Source organism: Anabrus simplex, chromosome X, assembly GCF_040414725.1.
Source record: "Anabrus simplex isolate iqAnaSimp1 chromosome X, ASM4041472v1, whole genome shotgun sequence".
NCBI classification, from domain to species: Eukaryota; Metazoa; Arthropoda; class Insecta; order Orthoptera; family Tettigoniidae; genus Anabrus; species Anabrus simplex.
Window position 1 is genome coordinate 190202408 of NC_090279.1, and position 13605 is coordinate 190216012.

At 37.6% G+C, this 13605-nt stretch overlaps 1 protein-coding gene across 1 annotated transcript in view; it reads right to left on the bottom strand.

Moving 5' to 3' along the window:
• Positions 1-3074: 3074 nt before the first annotated feature.
• LOC136886317 (phenoloxidase 2) overlaps positions 3075-13605 on the bottom strand; it is a 55385-nt gene continuing 44854 nt past the window's right edge. The window contains exons 12-13 of the mRNA XM_068230698.1: positions 7125-7351; positions 3075-4905 (exon numbers count right to left, since the gene is read on the bottom strand). Of these exons, the coding sequence (XP_068086799.1) occupies positions 4636-4905; positions 7125-7351 (497 nt within the window). The 3' untranslated portion in view covers positions 3075-4635. The remainder of the gene's footprint in view (positions 4906-7124; positions 7352-13605) is intronic.

Below are 13605 nucleotides of genomic sequence, written 5' to 3' on the forward strand. Positions count from 1 at the left end.
CCATGTGTTTTTACGTCTATGAATATCTTAAAAAACGATGTAACTTCATCTCAGTTGTTCTTCGAATATACAGCAGCAAATTTAAGAATCCAGCATACGTTGAATTCCTTGACCCACAACTGAAAATTTTCCATCCCTATCAACTTTTTAATGCTATACGGTGCACTGGCCTTTAATCGTAAAAAAAGACGTGACTTCGGCTAAGTGGTTCTTCAATTGGATACCAGTATCTTAAAGGAGCCAGCATATTCTAATCTCCTTATCCAGCAACTCAAGAATTCTTTTCTATAACATCTTTTTAGTGCGCACTGGATTTTTTAATGCTATATGGCGCACTGGACTTAATCATAAATAAATGAGGTAACTTCGGCTCAGTGGTTCTTCAATTGGATACCTACATCTTAAAAGAGCCAGCATATTCTAATCTCCTTATCCAGCAACTCAAGGATTCCTATCAATAACATCTTTTTAATGTTCACTGGATTTATTATGAATCTCTTTCAGAGAGTTATTATTTTTTAACATAGTGCTGCACAATATCTCACATGGTATGTAGTTTTACGAGACCTTATGTGCCATTACATTGTTTAATTTCTTCGGTAGTTGTGTTTTAATTTTACTTTAGGCTAACAATGACCTAGTACTAGGTCGAAACTAGTCCCTAAACATTTATGTAATTTAAACTCTTTACACTTTGTATTGAAAAGGTGGACCCAAATAATACATTAATTTACTCTATTGTATTCACAGTTCAATACGGATCTATCATTATGAAACTTATTTCATTTAATTACTGTAAATAGAACAAAAAATTGGACCTTGACTATTTGATTTTGTGTTTCTGAAAATATGAATGAGCAGGTCAAATAGAATAATCATTTTTTCAGAAATGTCATTAAGATTGTAATTTGGATTTTAAATATTGGTCCAAATGTATAAAGCAGTTTTCTGCTATGTTAAGCAGGGGTCCTTTATTCATAACTTTGAAGATTTCCATATCCTGCTTAATGTCAGTAAACATGTGATTGTAATCATGCATGTGTTGTCCTACTGCTGAAAATGCCCTCGAGACTAAGCTAGAGGAACCGTGGTCGCCAACTCACACTCCCCGGTACCCTTTCAGTCTCCTCCTCTTAAGACAGACAGGGGATACCACTGACGCTGTTCTATCATGCCCATCCACAGGTGGATGTACTAAAATGTGATGCAGATGTGTGTTATGTAGCTTACATTAAAGCATCTTTATTATTTTAGTGCCTATTTTTGTCGTTACAAATGTCTATTTTAATTATGTTACTGCCTATTTCCTAAATGCCAAGTGCTTATTTGCCTGCCTATTTTAGCAAAAATACATGCCAGAATTTCCAGGCTCTAGTGATAACGGTGTTCACCTACGGTTACTGTCAGTTTCTGTACTTAGCCTACGGTACTCACATGTGTACTTAACCCTGCGTACAATGCTAGAATACATATCCTTCATAATTATGTTATACTGTGTCAATAATGAACCTCAGTAGAAATGAACAGCCTAGTCATTTGTTGACATGTATCTATGGAATGGAGAAGGCCCATGGCTGGCTACTCACATAATCGGCACAAACAACATTCGGTTATTGGTTTAACCAATAAGTCAATTTAGTGATGAGTCGAAATCCTGACGGTTTCCAATCAGATTCACAACTAAGTATTTTTTATTTTCCACCTTGTTTAGAAAAACCACATCTTGAAACACCGGGCGAGTATGAAGTTCCATGTGGTTATGGTTGCACATATATTAGCATGACGAAAAGGCTTGTCAGCACCAGGGTGAAAGAACACATTAGGTCAGTAAAGAATGTCGCTCTTTCATCCTCCACGGAGAATGCCATAAGCTAGTCTACCATAGCAGAACATTTCTACAGTACAGACCATGAAATCCTCTTTGACCAGGCGAAGGTCATTGCGCCTGTAAAAGACTTTTATGTTCGACTGGTAAGAGAAGCCATAGAGATAGAGCTGTACCCAAATAACATCAACAGGGAAGATGGCTTCAAATTATCAAATACATGGAGACCTGTACTCCAGAAATACATGCATAACACCACAATGGAACAGCGGGACACTCTCACGAACCCATCGACAGAGGGCGGTGAATCACAGCACAATGATCCTCGAGTCCAATTAGTGGGGTAGGCTGTGGATAGTACGGTCATGACTTCCATGTTTCTTGTAATTACTTTGCTCACTGTCAGAAGCAGAACTTAACATGCCCTGATGAAGGCCAATGAAATTTGGCTGAAAGCTTGGCTTCATTAAATAAATATAGTGGCTTTAATTCAGTATTCATTTGTTTATTTACGTTAATACTATGAGCCACGAAAACCAATGTTCATTAAATATGTATCTTTGTTTTTGGAAAATCCACTTAAGGTGCTGAAAAAAATGAAAAAGTGGGTGAATTCTTTTAATGAGTACCGGTATATCTACATTATATGTCAAACACTTAACATATTACAGGTATGAAACTTGGTATTTGCGAAGTCCTTTAAAAACACGGGAACATGTATGTTTTTGTTTTCAGAAAAGGTACTTAATGGGGGTAAAAAGAAGAGAAAAGCTTTAATTATATTTTATGAGGATACTTATATCTCAAAAACTGAAGATGTTACAGTCATGGAAATACGTATTTGGAATCTCCTTTAAAAATAAAGAAACATGTATATATATATATTTTTTTTCTCGATAAGAGAGAAGACTTTCTCACATGTACAGTTCTTTGTCACATGGTCATCTTAGCCCCAAAAGGCAGTACCAGAAACATGGTTTACAAAGAGTTTCTGTGGTAAATGAAACCCAATTTTTTGGCGAGTTTTTACTTTAGGGATTTTCAGATAATGTCTTAGTACAGTACCGAGGAACAATTACAGTACTTTGATCAAATTACAAAATCCACGTGAGCGAAGCCACAGGTAACTGCTAGTAAAGTAATAAAAGTGGAATGCTATTAAGAAGCAGCAATGGTGGTTGATAAAGGAAGAAGATGGAAAGGGGCTGGAGAGAGAAATTGATGATGAATGGAGGAAAAATAAAATAAATAATATTCTACAATAACTTTAATTTGTTATATTATAAGATATGCACAAGATAACAATTGCAACTTGAAGAAAGGAAGTGAAAACTAAGAACAGAATCTTGGGACAGATGTAAACAATTTCACTGTAAGACCGAATGATAAATTTTAAACTTTCTTCATGAAAGTTGGTCATAAAAAGTAATTATTAAATAGTTTAGTCTAATAGAACTTTTTTATTAGCAGTCAAAATGGATCTATACTTAAACATTTCTTCGTCTTCTTCTTCTTATTATTATAAACAAGTGCTCTTTCTGTTTGAATCCTTGACCTATCTCCATTTCCTGCCTCAAAACTAGATATTTATTCAGTGTTTCATTATTCATCCAGGACATTGAGAGGACTAGTAAATGACCTCCCTTACTTCTCACATAAGAGCATAATGTTTCCAGTTTTACATCTCACAAACTACTCTTATAGTTTTTGGAGATGCTGATCTGCCAGAATTTTATCTGCTTTAAAACTAAAATGTTCTTCGAATAATACTGACAATATTTCTGATTTGTGACCTTCACTCAGGCTGGCCACATAAAACGCTTGTGTGTTCCATATTCCAAATACAAATTGGTGACACATTTGTTGTGTTGTAAGTTCACCCGTACAACCAGAATTCAGGTTTGAGTTACCACAGATACATTTACTAGTCTTTTCTCTTTGATGCTGTTGATTTCTGTCGACTAGTTAGATAATTATTAGGCAAAACAAGATGCACAGTATCATGGGCCAACATGATACCCTCGCGCCATCTGGATAGACGTTGAAAGCAACTGTTTCCTATGTGTCTCATATTATTCAGCTGTATTCTAAAAGCAAGCAATAAAAGGGAACTTGAATACCTGGAGTATATGATGAGACATCCTGATAGATAAGGGCTCCTTCAGCTAATGCTTCAAGGTAAAATGATCGGTAGACATAGACCTGAAAGACACTGAATTTTATGGCTTAAACATTTAAGAATGCAGTTTCAAACTTCATCTGCTGAACTGCTCCAAACTGCAGTAAACAAAAACAAGTTTGCATGTGGACAGCCAATGTCCAATCAGCAGTTGAAGATTTATTCATAAAGTTCTTTGAACAGAGAATGCCATAGAAGTGATTACAATTAATAAACAAATTATATAGATCTTTTTCTTATCATAATTTGACTGTTCTTCCAAATACATTTTGAAAATATAAGTACTGGTGTTGACACTTAATTCTTACCTTGTAAAGCATCCTTCATCATTCTTTCAGAATAATAAGGTAACGATTATTTTTAAATATGTACACAAAAATCATGTTCAAAATTACTTGAAGTAGTCCTAAAAAGCCTGGGTGTTTCGAACGAAGGGTTGAAGTAAGGGCTGAGACTAAATGTGTTAATCAATGACCTTTCTATAGAATCATATTAGTTTTAAAAATACATAAATATCTATTATTTACATTTTGTTATGTTTGAGACCTATAAAAACAGCTGAAGAGAATTGTCTGCATTTTGTAGCTGGTACATAAGAACGTTAAGGAAACGGCTGATGATCTGAAGCTCCTCAACCGACTGTCCTACGCTGTGTGGGACCTTGTCGTTTAGCAGGTTGAGCTCTTCCTGAAGTGTTACGTACTTGAGTTCGCTCTGTGAAGCGGATCGTCATGTCTGCAGCGAACATGTTTGAGGTTAAGAACTGACGAAGGGTCTGGACACCTTGGCGAGGATTGCGGTCGAATGGGAAGCCCATAGGTTTGCGGTCAGGATACAAGCGGTTGAACAGACCACAGTAGCTGTGACCACCACGGCAACCATCAGGTTCTGCTTGTTCCACCTGAAATAAACAGAAATTATAATGTGAGCTTGTTTTGCATTTGGACCTGGTGTCCATTCACTACCTGCCAATATCTGCCAAGGTTAGAACACAACATTACCTCTCACGTAGGGCATTTTAAATTTTCTATCATGCTTTAATTATACTTTATAATACTGGGTGAACAAAAAGTCCAAAAAGTATGTGCAATTTGTAAATAATAATAATAATAATAATAATAATAATAATAATAATAATAATAATAATAATGAATCTTAAGTCTGTTCTTTCCTATCTGAATCTCAGAAATAAGAAGTCTGTGGTTACCTTCTTCAACTTCAAAACAGCCTATGATTCTATAGATCAACATACACTCCTCCAAATTCTAAAGGAGATGGGTTTAGACAACAAAACGAAAGCAATTATCCAACAGACTCTAACCAGCACAACCTCTAGAGTGAAATTCAGTGGAGAGATTTCGGACATCTTCGAAATCAAGACAGGTGTAAGGCAGGGAGGTGGATTATCGCCTATACTCTTCAACTGTGTACCGGAGAAAATAATTCGTGAATGGCGCAGAGAGATGTCCAAGGAAGAGGTCGGGATAGGACTTCAAATAGGATACAAGAGAACTGGCCTGACGATAGATTGCCTCGCTTTTGCAGATGATATTCTCTGATTCCCTACATACTGCTGCAAAACAAATCAACCTACTTAAAACCCAAGCAGTAAAGACTAGCCTCCAGATCTCCTTTGAAAAAACAGAGTTTATAACGAATATCAAGCCAGCTCCTAGGGAGTTAATTTTGGAACAGGGGAAAATAAAACGAGCAGAAAAGTTTAAAGACTTAGGCAAGTAGATAGCACCTAACAACTCTGAGAAACCAGGATTCACATCTACAATCAACAAGATGGAAGTGGCATACCAACTAACTAGAAATATCTACAACAAAAGATCAGTGTCCATCAAGCCTAAGCTTAGGCATTATTGTTCAGTCATTTGTCCAGAAGGCCTTTATGCAGCAGAATGCCTTGTTTTGAACAAGAAGGGTTTAAATGAAAAGTTAGAAGCCAAAGAAAGAAAAATCCTGAGAAAGATCCTAGGACCAATCAGAGAAAATGGTGAGTACAGGACACGGCATAACAATGAACTGTACTTGCATGTGAAAAGGATAACGGACACCATTTGGAAACGGAGGATTAATTTTTATGGCCACATAACACGTTTGAGCTCGCAGAGATTGACCAACCGATCTTATCCTACTTTGTAAACAAGAAAACCAAGAGACCCTGGTTCACCAAAGTTGAAAAAGACCTTAAAAAAAAAAATAGGGATCACAAATGAAGACATCCAGGAATGTGTTTCTCTCCAGAAGAAAGTTCGAGTATATCAGCGATTCCAAGAAAAGCTGAAGTTGAAAACAGGCGAGAAGTGGACTGATGAAAGAAAGGAGGCTCACAGAAATTGAATGCGGGAATACTGGCAAAGAATTAAAGCTCAAGGATGCAAATGGCTGAAATAACATGGTCCACAGCTGGCCAAAATTAATAATAATAATAATAATAATAATAATAATAATAATAATAATAATAATAATAATAATAATAATAATAATAATAATTCTAACATTTTGAGAATCTGATTAATATTAAATAAGGTGCAACTACAATAATTTTCTTGGGGGTTGTTATTCAGGGTGACCCAAAAGACTGAGCCCGGCAATGGCAGCTTCAGTAATGGCGGTGCTGTTGGTCACTGGAGAGGTGCAGATGAAACCTGGAACTGGTCCTGCTGTTACAGTCAGATGGGAAGAGATGGAGCACAGCAAACAAGAGAGCTCCAGTGAATTGAGAGAAGTAAAGGACTGAATGAAAGAGGAGCTAAACAAGGTGACAGAATTGGTAGTCCAAAGCAATGACGAAGTAGCAAGTTTTAGGGATATAGTGAAGAGAATGGAAGAGGAGATAAAAGAATTGAGGTGGCAAGAGAAGAAGCTCCACCAGGGAACTCTTAAGAAAAATATTTTAACATACAGGTTACCTGAGGATGCTAAAGAAGATTTAATTCTTAAAGTGCTACAACTAATAAATGAGAGATCAACTGCAGGGAAACTGACAATGCATTCTGGCACATGCCTTATGCCATAAATAAAACAAAAAAGGAGCATGCATGTAGGATTTGGTATTAAATTTCCTATTAAAATATTCATATGCATTTTCTTCGTAACTCCAATACTAACCCTGTCATCAGCATAGCTGGTCACCATAACGAAGAGCTCCACAGGAAATCCTTCAATCGATCCCTTGGGTATGAGGAGGTGCTGAGGCCACCCACAGCCACAGTAGTTGAACTGCTGGTCATCAGGAACTAACTTTGTGGAGTCCAACTGGCGGAATGTGCGCTCATATGGGATAGTGAGGGAAGAATTTATAGATAGTCGTTCAATGATATTAGACCCTTGGCGCACTGAAAAAACCAACACAAAGAAATCAGATAATTAATTTCAAGGATTACCTATTGTAACAAAAAAACAACAATTTTTAATGCATTCATAGTTATGCCATCATCATTGTTGATTTATATAAATGGTTTAACTCTTAAAGGGTGGAATTTAATATGTTAACCCTAGAACTGGCAACTGTTGAATATTCAACACTTGGATCCCTGCTGTAGTGGCACTGTCGAATATTTGACATGTTCGTATTCATCGCGTAATTTCCTCAATTCTTCAACAGATGTCATGACAGTCTACTTCTTGTCGTTCTCTATGTCCACAGCAGCCATGCGTTTAGTGTCATTCATATTTACAACCTATTTGGGCACAATTTCACGGAAGTAAATGAGTGTAGTTTTCCGACCATGTTTTAACGCCATTGCTGTAATGTTGGTAAACAAACTTTCACAGGCTCTGATTTGCTATTCTATTTCATTTTATTTTGTAGTTTTCCATTTGGTGCAAGTTATTTACTTCTGTGTGTATATATATATATATATTGTTTTGATTGATAATATACATTTTTAGTACAGTGTGTGACATCTTCATTATGGAAAATTAGTGATCAAGTATAATAATAATAATAATAATAATAATAATAATAATAATAATAATAATAATCGTATGGCCTCAGCTACCGTTTGCAGACATTTCGATTTGATGCCATCTGGCTGTCTGCTCGTCAATTTTGACGTTCCGGTTTACTCTGTCTGCCATCTAGCGGACCTAGAGTAAACCGGATCTCTCTTGGGCATCTATGGCTGAGATTTAATTAATTTTGTTGGATAAATACCAAATGTATCACCAGAGATCTTTTACATGCCGACATCATACGACATGGAGTGTCGAATGGACTTTTTTCCGCCCTTCAAAAATCCGACTACCTCTGCCAGGTTTGAACCCGCTATCTTGAGATCCGGAGGCCAGAGGCAGCTTGATCAAGTATGATGAAATATGTTGGAGAATGAAAGTGACAGATCTGACTTTGAGGATATTGAAAATGAACCAACAGATTCTGAGTCTGATTCGGAATGTGTATCAGCTATTTCCTTGCGTCAAATATCGGAAAGTGAACGTGATGACGAGCCTGCCATACAGTAACCTATCTTAACAACACCTCCTGAGCAAGGCATGCCAATACATTTTCTCTAATATTTTCAAGAATATACCTCTCAGAGAGATGAAATCTTTGCTAGTGCATTACAAGTACATTATTGATAATCCGTTATCTCAGCTTGTTTGTGACATTTTTCAGTTTTGTGTTCCTTTACATGTTCACACATCTTTTTGCCACAGAAAACACCTAGGACTTGTTTCTACTTCGGCCATACTGCATTGGCTCTAATCTAGGTGTCCAGGTTGGAATCATTTACAGATATTAAGGTATTTGAATGTCATTTTCTTCAAATCCTACTCAATACTGGTAGTACCACTGGTTTGAGAACCACCTTCCAGATATTTTGTCTTTCCAAATTTGCGCCTGATTTTTGAGTGCCAAAACAGGTGTCCTGAATGAGTACTACATCGTCTGCATACAGAAGTGTCCAGGGATGTGGGGACTATATACTGACTGCTTCTATGTCCAGGCAAAGGATGAATAGTAGTGGAGAGAGGGCCGAACCCTGATGGAGTGATTTTAAAAGGAGGTGAAGTCTTAGTGGGACACTGGACTACACTTGAAACATTTTGATCCAGCTCACATTCACTTTTCATACTTCATTGTGTCAGAGAGATCTCCACATCTTTTTTTTTTTAATTTTATTTTTACTACTGGCTTTACGTTGCACTGACATGGCGACGATGGGATAGGAAAAGCCTACGAGTAGGAAGGAAGTGGCCGTGGCCTTAATTAAGGTACAGCCCCAGCATTTGCCTGGTGTGAAAAAGGGAAACCACAAAAACCATCTCCCGGTTACAAGCTCACAGCTGCGCGCCCCTAACCGCACGGTCAACTCGCCCGGTGCTCTCCAGATCAGATCCTGTAGGACCCTACCAAAGGCTTTCTCTAGGTCAAAGAATTAGAATTTGCTTTATGTCACACAGGCTTTTCTCCAAGTATTCCAGTTTTCCTCGTGATCTTTCATTCCAGCAACACTCTCCAATATAATTTCATTTCATCTGCCAGTCATTAATCATTGCCCCAGAGGAGTGTGACAGTCTTCAGCAGCTGGCACAATTCCTATCTTCAATCAATCACTACTGATCTGCATTTAGGGCAGTCGCCCAGGTGGCAGATTCCCTATCTGTTGTTTTCCTAGCCTTTTCTTAAATGATTGCAAAGAAATTGGAAATTTATTGAACATCTCCCTTGGTAAGTTACTCCAATCCCTAACTCCCCTTCCTATAAATGAATATTTGCCCCAATTTGTCCTCTTGAATTCCAACTTTATCTTCATATTGTGATCTTTCCTACTTTTAAAGACACCATCCAAATTTATTCGTCTACAGATGTCCTCCCACGCCATCTCTCTACTGACAGCTCGGAACATACCACTTAGTAAAGCAGCTCGTCTCCTTTCTCCCAAGTCTTCCCAGCCCAAACTTGGCAACATTTTTGTAACGCTACTCTTTTGTCGGAAATCGCCCAGAACAAATCGAGCTGCTTTTCTTTGGATTTTTTCCAGTTCCTGAATCAAGTAATTCTGGTAAGGGTCCCATACACTGGAACCATACTCTAGTTGGGGTCTCACTAGAGACAAATATGCTCTCTCTATTACATCCTTACTACAACCCCCAAATACTCTCATAACCATGTACAGAGATCTGTACCCTTTATTTACAATCATATTTATGTGATTACCCCAATGAAGATCTATCCTTATATTAAGGCCTAGGTATTTACAATGATCCCCAAGGGGAACTTTCACCCCATCAATGCAGTAATTAAAACTGAGAGGACTTTTCCTATTTGTGAAACTCACAACCTGACTTTTAGCCCTGTTTATAACATACCATTGCGTACTATCCATCTCACAACATTATTGAGGTCATTTTGCAATTGTTCACATTCTTGTAACTTATTTATTACTCTGTACAGAATAACATCATCTGCAAACAGCCTTATCTCTGATTCCACTTCTTTACACATATCATTGATATATATAAGAAAACATAAAGGTCCAATAATACTGCCTGAAGGAATTCCCCTCTTAATTTTTACAGGGACAGATAAAGCTTCTGCTTCACCTACTCTAATTCTCTGAGTTTTATTTTCTAGAAACAGAGCCACCCATTCAGTCACTCTTTTGTCAAGTCCAATTGCACTCATTTTTGCCAGTAGTCTCCCATGATCTACCCTATCAAATGCCTTAGACAGGTCAATCACCATACAGTCCAACTGACCTCCAGAATCCAGGATATCTGCTATATCTTGCTGGAATCCTACAAGTTGGGCTTCAGTGGAATAATCTTTCCTAAACCCAAACTCTTACTATCAAACCAGTTATTAATTTTGCAAACATGTCTTATATAATCAGAAAGAATGCTTTCCCAAAGCTTACATACAATGCATGTCAAACTGACTGGCCTATAATTTTCAGCTTTATGTCTATCACCCTTTCCTTTATATACAGGGGCTACTATAGCAACTCTCCATTCATTTGGTAAAGTTCCTTCATGCAAACAATAATCAAACAAGTACTTATGGCACTATATCCCAACCCATTGTCTTTAGTTTATCCCCAGAAATCTTATCAATTCCAGCAGCTTTTCTAGTTTTCAACTTTTGTATCTTACTGTAAATGTCATTGCTGTTATGGGTAAATTTTAATACTTCTTTAGTATTAGTCACCTCCTCTATCTGGACATTATGGGTTGGGATATAGTACCATATCTGAAGTACTTATTTGATTATTGTTTGGTCGGAGGAACTATACCAGATGAATGGAGAGTTGCTATAGTAGCCCCTGTGTATAAAGGAAAGGGTGATAGACATAAAGCTGAAAATTACAGGCCAGTAAGTTTGACATGCATTGTATGTAAGCTTTGGGAAGGCATTCTTTCTGATTATATTAGACATGTTTGCGAAATTAATAACTGGTTCGATAGAAGGCAATTCGGTTTTAGGAAAGGTTATTCCACTGAAGCTCATCTTGTAGGATTCCAGCAAGATATAGCAGATATCTTGGATTCTGGAGGTCAAATGGACTGTATCGCGATTGACCTGTCTAAAGCATTTGATAGGGTGGATCATGGGAGACTACTGGCAAAAATGAGTGCAATTGGACTAGACAAAAGAGTGACTGAATGGGTTGCTATATTTCTAGAAAATAGATCTCAGAGAATTAGGGTAGGTGAAACTTTATCTGACCCTGTATTAATTAAGAGGGGAATTCCTCAAGGCAGTATTATCGGACCTTTATGTTTTCTTATATATATAAATGATATGAGTAAAGGAGTGGAATCGGAGGTAAGGCTTTTTGTGGATGATGTTATTCTCTATAGAGTGATAAATAAGTTACAAGATTGTGAGCAACTGCAGCGTGATCTCGAAAATGTTGTGAGATGGACAGCAGGCAATGGTATGATGATAAACGGGGTTAAAAGTCAGGTTGTGAGTTTCACAAATAGGAAAAGTCCTCTCAGTTTTAATTACTGCATTGATGGGGTGAAAGTTCCTTTTGGGGATCATTGTAAGTATCTAGGTGTTAATATAAGGAAAGATCTTCATTGGGGTAATCACATAAATGGGACTGTAAATAAAGGGTACAGATCTCTGCACATGGTTATGAGGGTGTTTAGGGGTTGTAGTAAGGATGTAAAGGAGAGGGCATATAAGTCTCTGGTAAGACCTCAACTAGGGTATGGTTCCAGTGTATGGGACCCTCACCAGTATTACCTGATTCAAGAAGTGGAAAAAATCCAAAGAAAAGCAGCTCGATTTGTTCTGGGTGATTTCCGACAAAAGAGTAGCGTTACAAAAATGTTGCAAGGTTTGGATTGGGAAGAATTGAGAGAAAGAAGAAGAGCTGCTCGACTAAGTGGTATGTAGGATGCTAAAAGGTTTGTTTTATCACAAACAAACCTTTTAGCATCCTACATTCAGTATCTTCAATACGTATAACAATGATTTTTATCACTTGCAAGTGGTATGTTCCGAGCTGTCAGCGGAGAGTTGGCGTGGAATGACATTAGTAGACGAATAAGTTTGAATGGCGTTTATAAAAGTAGGAAAGATCACAATATGAAGATAAAGTTGGAATTCAAGAGGACAAACTGGGGCAAATATTTTTTTTTTTTTGCTAGGGGCTTTACGTCGCTCCGACACAGATAGGTCTTATGGCGACGATGGGATAGGAAAGGCCTAGGAGTTGGAAGGAAGCGGCCGTGGCCTTAATTAAGGTACAGCCCCAGCATTTGCCTGGTGTGAAAATGGGAAACCACGGAAAACCATCTTCAGGGCTGCCGATAGTGGGATTCGAACCTACTATCTCCCGGATGCAAGCTCACAGCCGCGCGCCTCAACGCGCACGGCCAACTCGCCCGGTGGGGCAAATATTCATTTATAGGAAGGGGAGTTAGGGATTGGAATAACTTACCAAGGGAGACGTTCAATAAATTTCCAGTTTCTTTGAAATCATTTAGGAAAAGGCTAGGAAAGCAACAGATAGGGAATCTGCCACCTGGGCGACTGCCCTAAATGCAGATCAGTATTGATTGATTGATTGATTGATTGATTGATTGATTGATTGATTGATTGATTGATTATCCTTGTAACCATCAATCTTTACATACTGCTGACTGAATACTTCTGCCTTTTGCAGATCCTCACATACACACTCCCCTTGTTCATCTTCCAAGCTAGATGGGGACTTCATTCATTCCATTCGTGACCCAATCGAATGACTGGAAAACAGGCTGAGGATTTTTTCATAGACTTCCTGGTGAAGTACAACTTTCTTTATAAAATGTAATTTTAGGGGTGTTAAGTCGTGTAATACTTATTATATGCTGATGCGTTTCAAACCTGCAACCAGGATCCTATATTATAATGTAATTTAGTGGTCATGAAAGTCTACGTCTTAATCCCTTCCTGGTACCAACCGCTTATAAATGTCAAGGTAATTATTCGCAAGTTGTGTGAACTGCTTACAAGCATCATCCAAGTTCGTGTGTTTATTACAGATTGTATCAACTACTTATAAGCATCAGAAATTTATAGATACTTCTGACATCTATTGACCTTATTTTGCAACAAAGTACTACATTTCATTTTCATGGAATATCG